Consider the following 19,781-nt stretch of genomic DNA (forward strand, 5'->3'; position numbering starts at 1 on the left):
TCCCTGACTGGGAGGGTCTGCCCTGCTGCCAGAGCAGTCTGCTTCAAACCTGAAGGAGAAACCTCGTGAAAACGAGACATCAGCCCTTAGCATATGCTCATATTTAATTATACTATTTATAAGGACCATCCAATACTTTGTGCACTAATTATAGCAGCAGGAACTGGAAGAGATTTCCTTGCTCATTGAGTCCAGACCTCAGCTATCGCAGGCAAATTCACTCTGCACTTGTGTTCATAAACCCTCCTGGCATGCTTTGAAAGCATTTAGGATGTTCTCCCCAGTGATTGGGTATTTCCAGTGGCAGCCCACGCTGGGCTGATGCTCAGAGAGACAGCAGTGGGTGAGCAACTTGATGTGGATATCTTGTGTCCTTACTGATGGCCTTGCGGTTGAACAAAGAGTAGTAGAGTGGACCTGGTGCTCAACTGGAAGATGCCTCCAAGGCAGAAGGACGGATTAGTGTTGCCACTGGAGATCTTTAACGTGACCTGCGAAGCCCTGGGTGCATCAGCCGCTACCCGCTCCTTTCACATCCCTACCTTCAGTGGACGGGGCTGTGCTGGGGTGAGTGTAGGCATCACTCTTCAATGTCAGGGTTGTGGCTGGAGCACGTTGGTGACAACCTGCCTGCTGCACTACTGGCCTGGGGTGCTGGGCAGCCCTGTGAAGCAACATCAAGTGCCAGCTCCTCGCGCATAGGAGTGCCTGGCTGCCAGGGGGCTGACATCGCTTGTGCCGTTAAACAAGGGTATCCTCAGTCCCTGGAATATACCTTGCCAGTGTGCATTTATAAAAATGTAACCAGGATCTTGTTACTGGAGCAGGGGATGCCAAGGAGAAAGGTGCAGCGGTCTCCTCTGCGGGGGCTTCCCCGCGTGAAGTTGTAACAGGAGACACCTTGTAGGAACCCGCGTGCTCTAACTGATACAACATTAAATCTGAGTGGCCACCACTCCGTGGCTACGGAGCGATTTTAATGGTAAATCAATAGTCTGATAGAAGCAGACCAGAAATCTTTTGACACTTATTCAAGAGGGACTTGTCAAAACACGATGTATTTATGACCAAGTTCCTGGCTGCCTGTTCAAAGGCACTTGAACCCCTGCCAGATCCTAAACACGCTCAGATTCCCAGGAGTTATATTCAGCACAATAAGTGGATATTTCACAGTAAATATTGCCCTGTCAGAAAGCTGGCATAAGCACCCATTTGACAAGCAACAATTGGCCGCTTTGTATGGGTGCTGCGAGGGCTCGTCTCCGTCGGCGGCGGGGCTTGTGAGCAGAAATTTCTGCTGGGCTCCAGCCGTCGTTAGCATTAGGAATTAAAAACACTTTAAAGAAAACAGCAGATCGCTGAGTCTCAGCTGCCTCCATCTGAACAGTCAGCAGAAGGAACTGGAAAGTCTCGATGATTAATCACAAACACAAAAGCCGGCTGCTGGCTGACGGTAGGTATCCGCTCTTCTCCGAGGAAACCAATTCATCAGTGTTATTTGTGATTCATAACAGTTATTTGAGGCAAATAGGCTTATTTAGTACATGGCACCCTGTAACTTCATGCAAACGCAAACCAGAAATGTTAATTACTCTCTGTCCTCTCTCAGCTCTGCAGCACGTCCAGGATTTCGGCAGCGCAGCGTAGGCTGTGACACACGGGCAGCGCCTGCAGCGTGGGCTCGGGACCGAGAGGAGAGGGATGCTCTCGAGGGCAGGGATGTGCTGTGTGATGGTCTGCACGCTGCTCGGCGTGAGGTGGCTCTAAGCCACGTCTGGGGTCTCTGCGATGGGAAAACAGCAAAGGTTGGGATGAAGAGAGGGAAATGAGATGATTTATTGGAGTTGTCATCTATGTGACTGGTGTTTGTCATCACCGAGGGTGGCTGGCAGTGCACCAGAGAGCGTGGACTTTAAGTGGGGTCTAATGAGAACTTACACCCTCGAGTTACACAATCCCGACCGCGTAGGGCTAGTTCCTACCTGGCTGAACAGGCACAAGGGACTAGGAGTCCTCAGCCATCACCTGTATTTACACAGCTCATTAACCCCCTGGAAACTGAGCTATAAACCGGGGCTGGAGAGTTATCTTCTAGATGCCCAAACTCCTTCAGGCAGATTCAGTCCCAGAGGAATTATTTGCATTTCCATGTGAACCCCAGCTGGGAAGCTGTTCGCGTAGAAGTAACTTGGGGCTTCTGGGAAGGGTGTCCATGATGAACCCCAAACCAGTGACCCTGAAAGCTGATAAATGCTGGGGAGAGGGATTAGATTTGGGGCTTGGAGAAGGGCTGCCCCAGGTGACCCCAGAAAGGTGGGGTATAGTGTGAACCCCAGATCCTCTGGTCTCACGGCTGGACAGATAGCAGGTGAGGCCAATAATCTTAACCTAGTGATAAATTATGTATATTGTAACCTTTTCTTTCCATCTTCTATCTGAAAATTTGATCTTAGCTGGTTCTTTGGAAGAGGCTTTGCTAGGTTTGGAGTATTGAACCCCCCCTGCTGCCCAGGGAGCGGAGCGTCGGGATGGGGGTGCTGAGCAGAGGCGCAGCTGATCTCGGCAGTGAGGTCCAACCCGGCGAAGCAGCGTGAGTGCCAGCACTCCCGGGAGCAGCGGGGAGGGCCCGTGTCCTGCCAGCCCTGCCCTGAAACGCGGCGAGAGCTGAGAACCTGCCCTCTGCCTTTCTGCACCGCTCCTCCGAGCTGGAGCAGCAGCACTGGCTCAGACTTTAGCAGATGGAGCTTCAAGAGCGTTGCACTTTCTCCAACCTGCCTTAATTAATTGTTCTGTAATTGCACATAGACTTCTGCTTGCACTTTCCACCTTTCCCTGAGAAATGCATTTCAAATTTGTATTCCTGTCACTGTTTTCTTTTGTGCAGGAATCTTTTATTTTTTCTTCTTTGACTTCTGTTTACTTTGTTAGTGGCTTTGATTCCTGAACTTCTCTTTGAGGAGTTCTTGTCAAGGGGAATATTTATATCTCTTAGGACTTAAGCAAAAAAAGGCAAAGCAGGCAGGGAATCTAGAATGCATAATTACTGTCAGATCCTATCTACAGTTTTTGTTAGGAAAGCATGTTGTACTCTGCGAAACACCCAGGTTTAAAAGCTTCAGATCCTTCTAATCTGCTATTCTGTAGTATAGGGGGAAAAAATGTGCCTAACATCTGGTCTCTATCATGCAAGAGGTACTTTGAAATTTGTGTGCTATTGCCAATTTATGTCCGTCCTATTCTTTTTGTGCACATCGCACGGATCAGATAAGCCTTTAATACTGGCGGATCGCTGATTTATATTGCATCGACACGTGCCATCTCTGCTGCTCTGTCTCTCACATGGGGAGTAAGTACTTGACCACTGCTTTTGGAAACAGAAAAGTGGCTCCAGGTTTTTAATACCAGTCTCTTTCCAGGAATAAAACAAAGTTTATTTCGTTATGCTGTCCCGCTCTCGTTGCCCTGAATGTCCTCTTAAGTTTCCTGTTCATTCTGCTGGTGCCCATTAGCAATACTTTATTAGTCCCCCACCTTCCCCTGTTCGTGCTGTGTAATAATTCTGGTTTTATGTGCAATTTTTCTTGGGAGTTGTCAAAGAATAATTACGCCCCATTAACTCCACTTTGTATCATTACTAATTCACACCTATTGAGTATTTTCCAAGCAACTGATCTCAGTTGTCTCTTAATTGCTGAAGTCCATAAACTGTGTTACACTGAAACTGTGCTAAGGATTTGCACCCACTAAAACTTTTCCCTCCAGTGCAAAACATAACAGAGAATCTGAATGCAGCAGTTCTATCAGATCTTGTTTCTTCTCAATTTAAGCAAATTATTTGCTTCTGGCTCTGTTGAAGACTACAAAGTGTATATTAAGATGTAAAAAGTGAGAGATTAGAAACACGGTAAAAGTATAGATCGTGTTCTCAATGTATTAATCTAACAGTTTGTGTTGCCGGGTGATGTTGAGTGGTTGGCTGAGGTTGAGAATGGAACGATATCCCTGTCTCAGCTGTTCTGGTGGGTCGGAGCAAGTAGCCTGTGTATGGTGTGAGATTCAGCTGGGTCAAATACACGTGGACTCACACGGATAGACACTGACCTGGGATGAGGATCTGGAGCTAGGCTAGGCTCTGCGGGAGCCCAGTGGCAGGAGCATCGTCTGGGTTGCTCCCAGGGGACTTCACCTGCGAGGGAGTGGGTGCTGGGGAGCGCTGCTGGGACTGACCTGGTTTCCCGGGTGTCCCAGCCCAGACACCGGTGCTGGGTGCAAGCAGGGTGGTTGTCAGCTGGAAGGGCAGCGCTGGGCAGCGCGGTTCTGGTGCCTTCTGGCGTCAGAGCCAAACCCAAGCCCTTGCTAGGGGTGCAAAGAGAGCAGCAGGAACAGACAGATGCGTTTTTACTAGTTTATTCCAGTTTGATGTGATTAATAAGCAGTTTCATCCAGGTTTAGCCTGAAGCTCTAAAAAAATCACCCCCAAACCATCCTACTCCGAAGGATGCAGTAACTATACACCATTCAGCTTACAGGACTTGTCCCTGCCTGGCCAAAGAGCTTGTCCCCACACCCCACCGCGGTGCTGAGTCCTGCCACAGCCCTCGGGCATCCCGGGTGGGGCGTACGGAGCCGTCTCCCTCTGCAGTCAGCTGTTCCTACAAGGAAAAGCAAAGCTCAATACTGAGACCTGAGTGAGCCAGTGCAGTGGAGCACAGCTCAAGCTCACTTCAGATAACAAATTGTTTCAGCTGAGCATAAAAGAAAAAAATACTGTTGGTGGCAACTCTTATTTCCCTGGAAAAAAAAATCCTGGACCCCTGGCAGAGAAACAGTTTCTGCACAGAAAACATGACACTATTTACAAAAAGCAATGTCTAATATCCTTTTCCAGCTTGGAAAGAGGAGTTTATTTTAATACATCCTTTCTTAATTGCCATGAGCTGGACTTGTAAATATTGTAAGTGGTTGAGTAATAGTCATCTGTGAGCGGACCAAATGAAGGGACATTTTTTCCGCTGTCAGAGGCCTAACATATTCCCACAGCTCAGGCAGGGGGATAGCACAGAGCAGATACTAAACAAAAACAAAAGCCTCCTAATGAAAAGATCGTTTAACCCCAGGGGATGCCTGTGTGCGTGATGCCAGTGCCTGAAGCGGGCAGTGGTCCAGGCGGTGTGCGAGGAGTTCACGTGTTGGGGTGCTCAGGGAGGTGATGGGGTGGACCACAGGGATGTAGTCCATTCTCAGGAAAACATTTCTTCCTTTCCTCTAAGAAAGGGGAGAAAAAGGGGAGAGTTCCCGCTAAGAAGGGGGGAACTAAGAAGAATTAGTTCCCTCTAGCAGGCGTCTGACAGCTGTACCGCCTTATCGCTATCGTTCAGTCGAGAGAGAGAAAATCTGCTTTGCTGGTTTTCTGGATCAGTCTTCAAAACGATCCATAACTTTTATTTTTTTAACACCATCCTTCTTCAGAGCAGCTTGGTGTGCCTGACCTAAAAAGTAGTTGTGAAGTTTTGTAAGATCATATTAGTCATTAACTTCTGCATAGCAACGGGTACAGTTCTGGGGCAGGATGGAGCACACGGAGCTGCACGATTGGGCAGAGCACTGATAGGCTCTTTAATGCTGGTTGATCTTCATTCTCCCAACTCAGGTACATACACGAAAGCCCTGCTTCTGCTCTGCAAATAGTTTTGTCTGAAAGCAGGAGTCGTTTGTATTGGAAACAATTTCCTGATGCAATTTGGATTTCCTTCTGAATAATCCTTTGCCCCAGTGGGATGGTACAGAGGGATTCTAGAAAAGCTTAACTGGCCTTGCCATGAGTTAAACATATCCCTTAATCTTTGCAAGGCAGATGTTTGAGTAAGAAGATACCCTTCAGGCACTGTTAAAAAAAATTAATTTGAAGGGTCAGGAAGAGAAAGAACTGCTCTACCAATGTGGAGTTTGAGTCCACATCTCTGTTCGGGTCATCGGCGTGCAGGGATCTGGTGAGGGGCACGCACGGGGTGAGCAGCGGGGGAAATCAGTCTCAGCTGGGAGGAGGAGCAGGACTCGGAGGAAGAATTTAATTGCAAAAGACCAATTGTAAAAGATGAAGGCAGCAACCTTAACGTCGTTTCATCTTTTCCAGGAATGCTGGTGGTGATTGTGTTGCTGCTGATTGCCATTGCTGTGGTGGCTGTCTGGCCGACACACTAACGCGGGTCTGGGGCCCGTCGGAGCTGCTGCTCGGCAGCTGAGCGCGGAGGACTCGGAGCAGAGACCGACTTTGTGCAAAGACCTTCGGTGTTTTAAATAAACTCAACAGTATTAGAATGAAGCTGTGGCCGGCAGACATCCGTTCTTCCTTTGGTGCACCGCTGAAGAGCGCTGCATGATGTGAAGGGTTGGAACTTGAAAAGGACTCTCTTCCCACCTTCCCTTGGCATTCAGGAGGCTGTACAAGAGAAGCACGTCTTGACATCCACGTCTGAGCACGCGCTGGTGTCGGGGTGCTGCCTGCCCGGGCTGCGGCCGCTTCGGCTGGGCCGTCGGTCGTCCCGAGGGCTTTAAAATACTAAAATAAAGGTGTGGTTTGGGAGTACAGCGGTGGCGCTCCTTTGCTTTCTGATACCTTCCTTCAGAATGAAAATGCTTACTTTTCTCGAGTTTGGGGGAGCGACTGCGTTCGGCCGCTCGCAGGATGGGAAGCGAGCGCACGCGGAGCCCTGCGAGTCAGTCAGCCCTGGGCCCTGGGGGGAGAGTTATTGGTGTTGATCTCCCCAGGTAGAAACGTGAACAGCAGCGGGTCTCGAACCAGGTGTGTAAGCTGGGAAAGCCTCGCCCAGCTGGTGCCCGTGAGGAAGGTGTGCTCCCCTGAGCTCTGCCGGGCTGACCGCCGGACACGCGCTGGCACTGAGGTACTAATCTCCGCAATCGAGGTCTGCCTCTTTCTTTTATAACTTTTCACACGCTGTTAAAAGTGAGAGGAAGGATTACCTATTTCAAAACGAATGAAAAAGAAGTATTGAATGTTCGCTTCTGGCCAAGAAAATCATTATTTTGTTATATGTGCCAGTTTGATTTCAGAATTGATAGAGCAAGCAATAAATATTGAATAAAACCTGATCCATTTATATACAATTTATCTGCCTGGATTTTGATTGTTTCCTACTATCTTGTGTTGTGTGTGAACAATTTTTCTAACGCTTCCATTTCCTAAGAGCTGATACAGAGAAGGAAAAAAACGATTCCTGTCAGACTTCATGTGTGTCATGACGTACATTTCCTGGTGGATCCACAAGACTTGCCACCCCTGGGCTGGTCCTCACCTTCAGTGGTGGAGCCTTGCACAGCTCTCGGCTGGCTCTTGGCACTCGTTTCCCTCTCCCCGCCTTCCACTGGCACAGCTAAGGTGGTGGCATGTCTGGGAGGTGGGAAACCAGGGGTGTCCTGGTGCTGCATCCCCTCTTGAGGGACATGAAGCTCTTTTGCTCTTCTGGGCTGTTTCCCCATCTATCAGCTGGGACCTGGGCACTGGCCCTGTTGTTAAGCGCTTGCTGACCTGCAGATCAGAGTGCAAAACTGCTCTTCTTGCAGCATGCAAGTGTTGGCTGGAGCTGAGGCCTTGAGCCAGTCGCTCCAAGATCTGAGGTGGAAATGACACAACTGGCTATGGTGGGAGAAGATGGGGTTTGGCACGAAGCAGAGGCAGGGGGCTGTACCCCACCGAATCTGTACCTCTCATGGACAGGAACCACACTGTGCAGCTGAAGAGCAGCGTTGCCCTGTCTGTGTGCTCCTGGGAAGGGCACAGGATAGGTGCAGAGAGGAGCTGGGTGGAGAAAAAGCCCAGTAGATACAGCTGTGCCTTGTGGGCAGCGGGCTTCAAACCTGTCTGGTGATGCTCAGCACCAAAGGTTGGAGCTGGAGGAGAGACCAGCTCCTCTGGAGGGACTCGAAATCTTGGGGCAAGGCGGACTGTGCTTTACTGGCTTCGGCATCCTTGTCTGGTGTTCACCAAAGGTGGGAGATCCATGCTTGGGCTTTGTGGCGAGTAACTGGAGACCATGTTCTGCTGGCAAAGGACACAAAATGGTGCCCATGGCCGGGATGGAGTGGAGTCTTCCACACATCTCCACGTGCTTTGCTGGAGAAAAATCCTTGAAGCCTTTAAAAGTCCAATCCAGGTTGTGCCTGCTTGCTTGCTTTTCATTGTAGAGATGCTTTGTCTTCAGAGGAGGGGAGGGGAGAAAAAAGATTGTTTTATGTTCTCGTGGTTTTCAAGAGGACACAACAGGTTTTTGATTAGTTTATTGCTTGATCTCAGATTAGAAATGGAGCTTTGAGCAAGGCTGCTGCAGCTGGAAACAAATAACGGGTGACGTCGGAGATGTGCTCAAAACTTGTGTTTTCCTGCAGTTCTGCGGAGGGACCAACACTGGAAACTCCTGGAGTTGTTTCTCAGAGCAGCCTGTGCCTGAGCCCTGCCACGGGGTTTCACTCAGGGCTCCACTGCAGCCCCATGGATCTTTGGTGACAGCAGGAGAATAACACATGGTTTATTGAGATGAGACTATGGGCTTGGGTTTCTAATTAAAACTGTCGTTTACGAAGGGAATTAAGGTTTTGTTTGAATTCCCAGGATGTGCAGGATGGATGCGTAATTCATCCTGATCAACGTGACATAGTGACTTTGTTCTGATAGAGGCTTTAAAAAGATGTTTTCTGACCTGTTGGGTCCTCAAACACATTTTTTCTGTTAGTGCCCAGGAAAGGTAGAAACGCGAGGCCTTGCTCTGCTGAAATCTCTAACAAAAGGGTTCTCAGACTTGCCCTTTAGGTAACATTTAATGTGTCGTGTGGGTGAGGAGTTTTATTAAAAAGAAGTGGATTTGGCAGCATTCTGCTGTGTTGCGGAATGCTCTTCTGTCTCCCTGCCCCACCAAAGAAAAAGGAAGGTTAAAATATCAGAACTGCTGGGTTTTGGCTCTGAGCGAGCGGGGTTGGAGAGCCCAGCTTGCTGGGGCCGGTGCAGTTTCCCCGTGCTGCTGGCTGCTCAGATTTCCAGGCGCGGGGCAAAGGATGCTCAAGCTGCCCATTGAATCTGTGCCATGGGGCTGCTGGAGTCACTGCCGTGGCTTCTCCAAGCAAAGGTCTCCCCTGTTCCCCTGGAACGTGCCTGGAGAGGCTTTGCCTTCCCGCGCATCTCCATTTCTCTCTCGGAGGACGTGCTCAGGAGTTTACCTGCTTCCAGTTGTTATTTCATCAAAAATACAAGTGCTGGGGTAAGGCTTGCTATGTGTTAGAGGCACTTACATGTCCAAGTGCCCTTGATAAGAAGTCCCTAGCTCCTACGTGAGGATAAAGATGATCTTGAAAGGCTGCTGGGCCTTTATTTTCACGTGCCTTTATTTCTGGAGGTTGGGTGTGGGCTCAGTGCTGAGCTGGGCGCAGTGGGCGGCTGCTCTCCCATGCTGCCTGGTGGGACCAGGCTGAGAGCAAACGCTCCTTCCCCAGGAGTCCTTCCCCTCTTTTCAGAGCCATCGTGGCTTCTTCGGACAACCAGCTGCCTGCCAGGAGGACGCGGAGCCAGAGCGATCTGGGAAACCCATTTGCTTCTCTGCGGAGCCACAGGCGACAGCCCCGGAGCAGAGGTGGTGGCACTTGTGACCCGTTTGTCTCCGCAATAAAGATCTGAGATTTCTGACCTCTGAGATGTTTTCAAATTCATAAATTACCAGGAACGCTAAGGGCCTGGGTCAGGCAGGCTGACCCCTCGGCAGTTTGCAGGACCTTTTGCCTGTATTTTTCTCTCTGGAAGTGTTTTGCTGCCTCACTTCCCCCCCCGCCTCCTTTCTAGCCCTTGTCTGCAAGTGCCGGCTGCTGCAGCAGCGCCTGGCACTGCTGGTGCCTGGTGGGAGATGGGCGATGGAGCCTGGACCCCCGGCCGTGGATGGGACAGCGTTGGCAAGCAGCCTGTGGGTGGGGCAGAAAACGGGTCTGGGGTGGGGTTGGCAGCTCCCCTGACCCTAGGCTCTGGCTGTCCCCCGTCCCCACACTTGTCCACCCCCCGTGCGGGGTCCCGTGGGTTTCGGTGTACCCCGGCTCTGTCCCACTGCAGGGCACAGTCTCCTCTGGCAGCAGAGGAAGGATGGGGAGCCTGGCAGGGTGTACACTGGTCCAGAGCTCGCAGCAATCCCAGAGAGCCCAAGGGTGCCGGTGGGGACCCCCCATCCCACCCGCTGTGAGCCTGCCGTGACCCCAGTGTCCCCGTGGCCGCCGGCGGGGAGCGCTGCTGGGAGGGTGCTGGTGGGACACACGGGTCAGAAATAGCTGTGACCCCTCGGAGCCTGCCGAGGGGACCTAGGGAGGTGGAGGGGACACCATCACTTCCTCGCCCAGGTCCCCATCCCTGGGGCTTGCCAGCCCATGGGGTAGGAGGAAGCAGAGATCCTTGGAGATTTTTACAGTTTACAAGAGTTTATTCAACTGGTTTCTGACTTTAGTTCTACCGAGTGGGTGCTGAACAGTTACAAGCTCCTTCAGGTTCAATTACAGTCAATCTAACAAAACAAACGAAGAGGAAAAAAAAAAAAAAGAAAAAAACAACTTGGAAAAACAATAAGAAAATCCACAACTTTTTCACGTGTCATTAAATATATTCATATATAATAACCATAATATATTAGTATGCATTGTAAAGAAACATTGCCCAAAGCAGTATGCAATGGTCATAACTAAACAACATTTACAGTTCAAGATATTAACAGAAATAATCAAAAAAAAAAAAAAGCCAACCCCAAAACAAACACAGGTTTTCTGAGGGGAGAGGAGGCGGGTGTGCGGGGAGAGGGCACGGACACGACGAAACGAACAGAAACGAGACGAAACGACTTTTGTCAGGTGCTACCGTCGAGTGATGATTGTTTTGGCATTTCAGCTGCTCTCCGAAGCCGCGCTGAAGGCACCACATCCCCTTCCCCGGCCACCCGCTCCGCCCCCACAAGCACCTCGGTCCTGTCCCCAGGGCGATGGGTGGGCGCCTGGGGTCCTTGCTGGTTGTAAAGCGATTGGTACCCCAACAGAGCTGCACACCCAGCCATGGGGGTTGATGTTTAGGGGTGACACCTTGTCCCTCTTTGGGTGACTGGACAGAGGTGTCCTGCCAGGAGCAGGGGTGGCTGCAGGGAAGAGTTGCATCCCCGGACACCCCGAAAACGGGGCTGCTCTGCCTTCCCCAGAGGAGGAAGGCTGTGTACCAGTTACACCGGCAGCTCCTGCAGGTCAAGGCTACTGGGAGCGCACAAGGGGCACTGGGGGACTGTGGACAGAGTGAAGGGGCTTCTCTAGTCTGGTTGGAAAGCACAAAACTCCAGCAGGGATCAAGGGATGGGGTCCTGGTGGGACGGGGATGGGGGACTTCTCTTCTGGGGATCGCCCTGGCTGCGGTGGGCTCCGAGTTGTTTCACATCTTGTGCAAACTCCATTTCCTTCTGATTTCCTGGGTTGTGTCGGTGCCTGGAGGGGTCTGGCCATGGGACCGAGTGGGTGGTGTTTCTTCTGCAGCCTCCAAACCAGTGGGATTGGGGAAGGGGCTGGGGCTTGTCCCTGGGTGGGTTTGGTGGGTGTCAAGGCTGTGCTGGGGACGACGGCTGCATGTGCCAAGGTTGGAATATGGGAGTGATTGTTGGGTGTCCAGGCGTGCTCGGTGGGCAGTTCCCAAGTCCCCACGTCCCCTGGCCTTGCCTTCCTGCTCTCCAAGTGGAGAACTGGCTTTGCATTGGATCTGGTTGCTTTTAGGACATTTCAAGGTCTCCCATGGTTCAAGGGCATCCAGTTAACTGAGGCCAAGCTGTCTCAAATCATCAGTTGATGCAGGAGCTGCAGTTGATGCAGGAGAGCGTCCAAGCCCCACTCTGGGGCTTTAAGCCTTCATTTAAACACTTGAGGTCAGATTTAATCCTTCAAAACTTGGTGGCTTGGGTTCTCTTGCCTGCAAAACTGTTGACTCTCTTTGAGCTCTGAAGTAAGGAAAACCGAGTCTGCTCTGGGTAAGGGGAGAAAACATGGTCTTGGGGGCGTTGCATCCAGGGTGGGATTTCTCTCCTAATAGCCAAATTAATTTCGGAGCCGTTGTGGTTGCAGGCGGAGGCTCAGCAGCGCTCGCTCCCTCCGGGTGGTGTCTCCAGCAGCCCAGCGCTGGCCGGTGCTTCCCTGGGAGCCCTCCACTTTACACCTATTTACATGGCTGCCTCGCTTTATGGTGGTTTATGTCATTATATAAATATTGTCAATTGCTATAAAACAAGGCAAAACCACTGGAAAATGTCATAAAATAGATGTTTCCAAGTTTCCTAAAAGGAAAAATGTCAGGGAGGTTTTGCTTTTCATAGCGACTAATGTTTGCTTCTCCTCCAGGTACCCGTCCTGCCCTCCCTGCCTTTCCGCCCCGGCTATTGCCTGTCTCCATCGATTAGGTGAACTCAGATATCCCCATTCCTTGTGGGCCGGGGTGGCAGGGGAGCAGCCTGGCACTGGGACACAACGTCTGGGTAACAAACAACCGCCGGTCCTGCCCGTAGAGTGCCCTGGGGAAAGATACTCCAGCCCTTGGGCTGGGGCGTGGGGTGTGAGACTGTGAGACCGAGGTGAGGCAGTCGCTGCCTTGCTTAGTGCATTAGCGATTAGAGATTGGGAAATTTAGATTTGCTGGTTTTCATCCCCAGCAGAAGGAGGAGAACAGTTTGGGGAGCTCCAGGTGGGTCACACCTTGCTTATCCCGTCCCTGGCTGAGAGCCCTTCCCTTGGGGCACGTCTCTGCGCTGCGTTGGCTGTAACTTGGCCAGGCCTTAGAGCTCTGTGCTGGCCCTGCTGCCCATGGGGACAGTCCCTTGGCACTCGCTGTCCCACCTCCTTTGTCTCCCAAGGGGGCTGGCCACCTCACGCAGGGCTGCCGGGGAGCTGCAGCTCCAGAGGGAGCGAGGGCAGAGCTGGTGTGTGTTCGGGAGAGCTGGCTGAGTTTGGGAGTGAAACCAGTGGCCAGCCAGGACCTGGGTGTCATCTGCATGGATTTTCTATCATTTGAGGGTTCATCAGTCTGCTGACAGCAGCAGAGACCAAGCCCATGGTGGAGGTCTCAGGGGTGGCCGTAGTGGAGACTCAGGGACTGCGATGGGAAAGATCTTCCAGGGCACCTATGGGAACGGGATGCCAACTTATTTTGTTGCAATGTCTGGGTGTTTCCTTGGGGATCCTGGTTATTAACTCCTCGACTGTGAATCGGTGGCTGGGAGAAGGCCAGGGCATCCCATGGGCTCACGCTCCATCAACGTGGTGTTGGGGGCCAGTGTTCCTCAGGGGATGGGGGCTGGAGCAAGGAGTCGCTCCCCAAGATTTGCCCACATGGAGGTCACCCGCTAACGTGGTTCCCTCTTTGCTGTGCCTAACCTGGGACCAGAGCTTTGCCACGGCTGGAGACCTCGGCCGCTCCTCGGTACCATACAGCAGCTGATCGTTACACCTATCAGATACCAAAGAGTCTTCAAGTAACCCATTAGTCAATCCTCAGATCTGTCCTCAGTGATAAGTCTCTGTTTAGTTTCCTCTAAGATAACTGTCTTGTTCAACCTAAGCTGAAAATATGTATTTTGGGGGATGGGGAGTTAATTTCCATCATCACTGTTGATTAGTTTCTTACAGGTTTGATGTTCCCATGCCATGCTTTGGAAGCAGCAGATGTTAGCAGCTGGAAGGCAGTTTGGTGTCTCTGATTTCTTCAGCCAACAGGGCAGCAAGAAGCCGGGGCGTACCGGGTGCTGCACGCCCGCACCCACACTCCTCTTGTTTTATATTCACGTGTGCAATTTTTTTTGTTGTTTTTTTGTTTTGTTTTCTCCCAGAATTCGAGGTGCAAACCTAACAGCCCCACAGCCATGATTGCTGTCCCTCCCGTCCCCCCCCGCCCGCCCCGACAGCACGACTTTCCTCCCACCGTCCCCATCGCCGGTCCCTGCCCGCCCCAGCTCTACACAAAGCAGCATGCACAGTCAGTCTCTCCCTCTGGTGCGCTCCGTTGCCTTCTCCTCCTTTAGGCTTTCTTACACTTCCCCTTCTTCTCCCGCTGCTGGAACTTCCTGAGCCGCCGAGCCCACGTATCCCGCCACTGTATCACCAGGCTGGTTTTGTCTGCAATGATGCCGCTCTGGTCGGGAGAGTCCTCGTTGTTGCCCAACAGCAAATACTTCTTCATGGGTTTGATTTTGGGGCACTTGCACGCTATGTCCTTGGAGTGGATCCACAGGGTCTGGTCTCCGCGCCGTATCCGGTTGCTCCCTTGTTTGTAGACAGAGATGATGTTGACGGTGAACTTCCACCAGTCGGCATTTTTTTCTGCTTTCAGGATGTGGATCTGGACAGCTGGAAAAAAAAAAAAAGCACGAGGCAAGAGAGGAAAAGATGTTACGATTTGAGCTGGCAAGAAGAAAATTAATTTCAAGTCTTACCTAACAGGCTGTGTGAGGAAAAGAGATTTTTGTCTCCTGAGCCCAGGCTGGGGGGCCACAAGCAAGGGTGGTGGTTGCACAAAAACTACCTCTGTCCCCAGGCCATCCGCCATGAGCCACCAGTGCTGGTGGCAGAGGGTCTCAGCAAAGCTACTGAGACCACCACAGGCTTGGGAGATGCTCTCCAGCTCTGGCCGTCACAAAGATGGCTCTCTGGGTCCCCAGTGAGCATGGGCATGGTTACCCAAGGACCACGGGCACTGCAGGACCCCCAGGAGGGGAGGGGAGGGAAGGCTGGGAGTGGCTGTACACCAGGAACCATGGCACTCCTTGTGCTAGGAGCCCTGGGAATGGCACAGGGCTTACCCAGAGCAGTGGTGGAGAGCGGGTTGCCTCCTCCTGGGGAGGACCATCATCTCCCAGGACATGGTTGTGAAGCAAGCACAGACAGAGCAGTTCCCCAGGGCTGTTGGTACAGCAACATCTGCACCAGCACCTGCGAACTCTTAAAGTGATCAAAAAGATCTTTAAAAATCAGGTGGATTCATGTACACTGGGCCCTGCCTTTTCTCTTGAAGCAGGAAGCACAGAGAAAGTTAGCAAACCCAGAGACGACTTGTGCCTCCAGCCCCAGGTGCTGGTCCAAGGGCTGTGTGCCAGGCGTGTGTTGCAGCGGGCAGGGCAGGGCGGTGCCTGTCCCCATCGGCAGTGCCAAAACCGTAGGAGCTGGGACAAGCTTTCTTCCTGACCCACATGGCCAGAGAGCAGCAATGCTTCAGCCAGAGGATGGGTTTCTGCATGGGCCATTCCTTTAGCCCCTCTGCTCTCCCTTCCTTGCTGGATCAGCAGCTTGGTGCATCTGCACCAGGACCCTAAGGCAGCCCCAGTTTTAAGAGGAGATGAGTCAAAATCTGGAGTGAGACACTTGGGACTGGTCCATATCTCCAAGCACTTGGCCTCTGGAGATAGGAAAGACCTCTCATAAGGGGCCTCCAGCACGTCTGCCTGGGGTCAGTGCAAGGAGACAGCTCTCCGTGAGCACCCAGCCTTGGAGCAGGACACTGAACGGGTTCAAACCTACGAAAGGATTTGGAAACAGGGAGGTTTGCTGTTCGTGTGTTTCTAGGAGATGTTCCTGAGTCAAGATTGTTCATTGCTTGCTGTGGAAGAAGACATTGCTGGTAAAAAGCACAGGTGAAGAACTGAGGGATCGTAAGGAGAGGTCAGTGGCAGTGTCCAAGCTGACCTCTGGGTCTGGCAGACTCACCTGAGCATCTCTGTAAATACTGAATAGCAACATCAGGCTTCAAGGGGTTATCTTGGTATGGAGTGTGTCCTGGCAGATAACTGGGAGATAACAAGCTCCCAAAGCAAGACTGAGATGGGAGGACAACTGTGATCCATAAGCAAGGTGATGATGTTTTCCAAATCTGTGGCTGATGTTGTGTAGCTCATCTGTAGCCATATGAACTGAGAAAACTTGGAGAGGACTCAGCCCTCCACCACTCCACCCCTTGCTCTTTTCTGAAACACGGCTCATATGTGACATTATCCCTGCGCCCACCAGCATCCGTGCAGGAGCGGTGGCCCATGGTCCCGTAGGGCCAGAGTGAAGAGGTGGCTTGGCATCGTGACCTGGGTGGGAGAGGACTCTGCGAGGTTGTCTGCAAAGGTGCTGCAGAGCTGGGATGGTGATGGACACCAGTATGTTCACGGCTGATTTCAGAAGCCCCTGGAGCCACCATGGTTTTGTCCTGTGGGACAGCCCTGGGCTGCAGCCCAGGTGTCCCTGAGCAGGCAATGGTGACCTCTGCCAGCCCTCCTCCTCCTCCTGCTCTTCCTCCTCCCTCCTCCATGAGGCTGCTTCCTGGGGCACCCCACCCATGCTGGACCACATCCGTGCCTCCTGGCCACCCCCACAGCAGGCACTGCTGTGCCCTTCCCAGGTGACATCCGTAGACTCGGGGCCAAACCACAGGGGAGGATGGAGACCCGCATGGGAAAGGGAGTGTTTGGCCCCACAGCATGGTGAGGAGGAGGAGATACAGGCCTGGAGGCAGCTCCTGCCGTGCCAGGGGGCTGCTTCCCGGCAGTGGTCTGTCACGGTGCAGGGGCAGCAGGGGAGGATGGGGGAAGCAGTTGGCCAAGATTACATCCTCTGGGGAGATTGAACGTTCCTCCTCACTAAAAATTGCCTTCCAGGAAAGTATCTTCACCAGGAAGTGATTACCCAGCCCTCCTGTGTTTGTTTGCAGACTGTGGGGTGAGGAATCCCCACCAGCAGAGACAGAAGGAAGAACCAGGGTGGTGATGCCCTGGCCAGGAGAGCAGGCAAGGGCCGGCGGCTCTGTGCAGGCTGGAGCAGTGCAATCACTTAAATGCTTTTTGACCAAATCTTTGAGCTTTTCCCTTTTTTCCCCCATTCCCCTCCATGCCCTGTGAGCTATAACCTCCCTGCCCATCCACCTGCCTGTCTCAGCCATCTGGCCGGTCCCACTGGGTCCAATTTTGCTGGTATAAATTAACAGAGGGAGAAGAAACCTCAAAAAAAGCCAGGCAAAACTCTTCCAATTGCCCTGTAACAACCCAATTCTACCCCTCTGGAGTGGTGGAGGAGCATCACCCTCTCTTTAAAACCACAACGTGCAAACTGATTTCAAGCTATGGAAGGAAGCGGGGCTCTGCAGCCCAGCAAGGCTTTTTAACACGTTGCAAAATACATGGTTGGGTTTTTTTTTCAGAGCATGTCATGGATGCCAGATGCTTTCATTAAAAAAAAAAAAGGAAAAAAAACAACCCTAAGCTCTGACCATGTATTTCCCAGTCTGGTGTGAAGGTAACAAAATGTGAAGATTAGCCAATTTTTATTTTTTGGAAACAAATCTTTCCAAAAAAGCTTAAACCTTTGACCTGCCTGGGTCCACACTGACAAAATGGAGAAAATGAATGAAAAGGAACCGGAGAGAGGTGGTTACAGGAAACTCTGCTCTAAAATACACAGTCTGTATTTTTTTGATGTCAAGGCCCCCGTCTCTTATTTTTTTCCCCTTTTATTAATGAAGTGGAAGGAGTGAAAGCTTCGGTGAAGGCTTGGCTGGCACAGCTGCAGCTGCCTTCACTGACAGTGAGTTTTCTGCCCGTAACTTTGCATCCAGGACGCGTGGCTTCCCCTGAGCCTGGTTTCAGAGCCCAAGTTTAGCGATGACTTGCCTGGGTATTTTGGTGGTGGGGTGGGGTCTCCAGCAGCCCTCAAGGTACATGAGACGTGCGGAGATGCAGAGAGGTGCCAGGAGGAATTTTTGGAAGCACCTAAGCTGGCTGCCCTGAGTGAATCTCCAGGGATTTAGGCACTCATTTCTTGTGAAAGAGAAGGTTTTAGTTCCTTTGTGATTTCGGTGGGGGAGGCTCAGCTGTACCTGACCACTCCAAAGCTGGCTTTGGTGCTTGGTGTTGTCCTTCACCCGCTGTTTCCTAGGGCAAAGCTTGGCTGAGCTGCTCTCACTTTGCTGAGGCACCCACTGAACCCCTGTACCAAGGCTGAGCCGCACTCAGGACTGTCCCTGTCACTGCATCCCCAGAAAAACATCCCTGAAAGTCTCTATGGGGGAACCAGCTGCAAGGACGTAATAAGGGATGATGGTTATTCAAGTGGGCGGTGGAGATGATGCTCCCTCACTGTGGTCCCCCAGGAGAGGATGCTGACCCAGAGGGGGAGAACAAAATCAAAGAGCTGCAGCTTCCAGAGTGCTGCTGCTCCAGCCAGGGCCGGTGACATCGGTTTCCAGCGAGGGTGGGCTCCAGGCTGGGTCCCGAGCCCGGCGGTGCCCAGGGGCTGCCTGTGCCTTGCTCCCGCTCCTCCCAGTGCTTTGCAAACAGGAGCAGCCTGGGGCTGGCTGCACCCCTCAGGCACCCCCCTAGCACTGGAGATTTTTCTCCAGGTTCTCTATTCTGCGCCCTGCTCTGCTCCCCATCAGCCCCAAGGGAGCCTCAGTCCACCAAACGGACATGGAGAGCTGGGGGACGGGGGCTCAAGGGGCAAGGGGAAAATGCTCAGCCCTGGTGAGTGCAGGGGCTGCCCCATAACTGCATCCCCCCTGACACCAAAGCTGCTGAACTGCAAATCCAGCCTGGATGGTGCCTTACAAGTCACACCAGCCCAGGTGGTGCATCTTAAGTCTCGCCACATCATGATTCTTTCTAAGAAAAAGAGGTGGCCGAGTAGTCCTTGGCCTGCGGGAAGGGATGGGGTGTCCCTGGTCCTCTCCTGCACCCCCCGGAGTGGGTGCTGGGCAGAACTACCCCCAGTGCTCAGCTCTGGGCCCGTGATGCTGCCTGGCTCCTCAAGGCTTGGCTGGGAGCCTCCAGCCACAAAAAAAAAAGACCTGAAGGCTTGATGTTGCAGATGAAAGCAGAGGGGTGGAGGATTTGATGTTAATAAAACCAAAAACCAACCCCAAACCCTCGAAACAACATGTTTGAGGGCAGCTGTGTAAAAGCTTAAATAAAAGCAGCGCCTCTCAGCATTCAGAGACCATGAGTCAGGGGCCCAAAAATCATGAGATTGCCATGAAAAGAGTGAGGCTGGAAAAAAATTTTTTTTTCTTCTTTATTTACTTTGGGGGCTTGTGATAAATCTCCTGATTTCAAGGTTTCCCCTGCCAAAGCTGACCTGGGACTGGGCTACAAGACAAACCTATGCATCCTATGCACTGAGCTGGGGTTTTGTGGAGCTCCCAGCGATGGGGAGCATCGCTGCGTTGGCCCAAGGGAAAGATCCCACAGGACCACAGAGGGGGCAGCAGGAGCAGAGCGGTTTGCTGGGAGAGACAAGAGAGTATTTAATATTTATAGATGGAAACAGCAGCTTGGGACAGCGGCTGCGGATGCAGGTGGCCCAGCCTGAGCTGGGGCTTTCCAAAGACTCGGGTCCCTTCTTGCTGCACGAGCAGAGCAGACCCGTGTGGATTTTACTCCAACAACCAGCAAAAGGTGACCCCAACACCATTTGGGTTTGGGAATGGAAAGGGCTGGATCCTCTCTGGAGCAAAGTGTTAAAATGGGATTTTTTTTCCCCCCATTTTTTAATTTTTAATTTATATGGCAGTGGCTTTGCCTGCCTCTGGTTGCCAATTTCCTCCTAGTTTAATATTGGAGATTTATGACCCCTAATCCCGGCTGACCTGGGTGAGCCTGGCTGGCATGGTCCCTCCCTGTGGTGCCAGGGGACCCCTCGCTGCCCCGGCTCACTCCCTCGGGACGAGTTTACGGGGAGGGATTGCTCAGCACTTCCCCGCT

The 19,781-nt window shown here is 52.0% G+C and overlaps 2 protein-coding genes across 3 annotated transcripts in view; one reads left to right on the plus strand and one right to left on the minus strand.

Moving 5' to 3' along the window:
- STX8 (syntaxin 8) overlaps positions 1–9,691 on the plus strand; it is a 114,762-nt gene extending 105,071 nt beyond the window's left edge. The window contains exon 8 of one of the 2 annotated variants that reach the window (XM_074847600.1): positions 9,523–9,691. In XM_074847600.1, coding sequence (XP_074703701.1) covers positions 9,523–9,674 — 152 coding nt within the window. In that variant the 3' untranslated portion in view covers positions 9,675–9,691. Of the gene's footprint in view, positions 1–6,133; positions 7,126–9,522 lie in introns of those variants that run through there. The other variant, XM_074847605.1, reaches the window with a different exon arrangement.
- A 4,268-nt stretch (positions 9,692–13,959) lies between these two features.
- Positions 13,960–19,781, minus strand: part of NTN1 (netrin 1) — a 105,010-nt gene continuing 99,188 nt past the window's right edge. Inside the window, exon 6 of the mRNA XM_074847104.1 lies at positions 13,960–14,400. Within this exon, the coding sequence (XP_074703205.1) occupies positions 14,072–14,400 (329 nt within the window). The 3' untranslated portion in view covers positions 13,960–14,071. The remainder of the gene's footprint in view (positions 14,401–19,781) is intronic.

Source organism: Strix aluco, chromosome 21, assembly GCF_031877795.1.
Source record: "Strix aluco isolate bStrAlu1 chromosome 21, bStrAlu1.hap1, whole genome shotgun sequence".
Classification (NCBI taxonomy): Eukaryota; Metazoa; Chordata; class Aves; order Strigiformes; family Strigidae; genus Strix; species Strix aluco.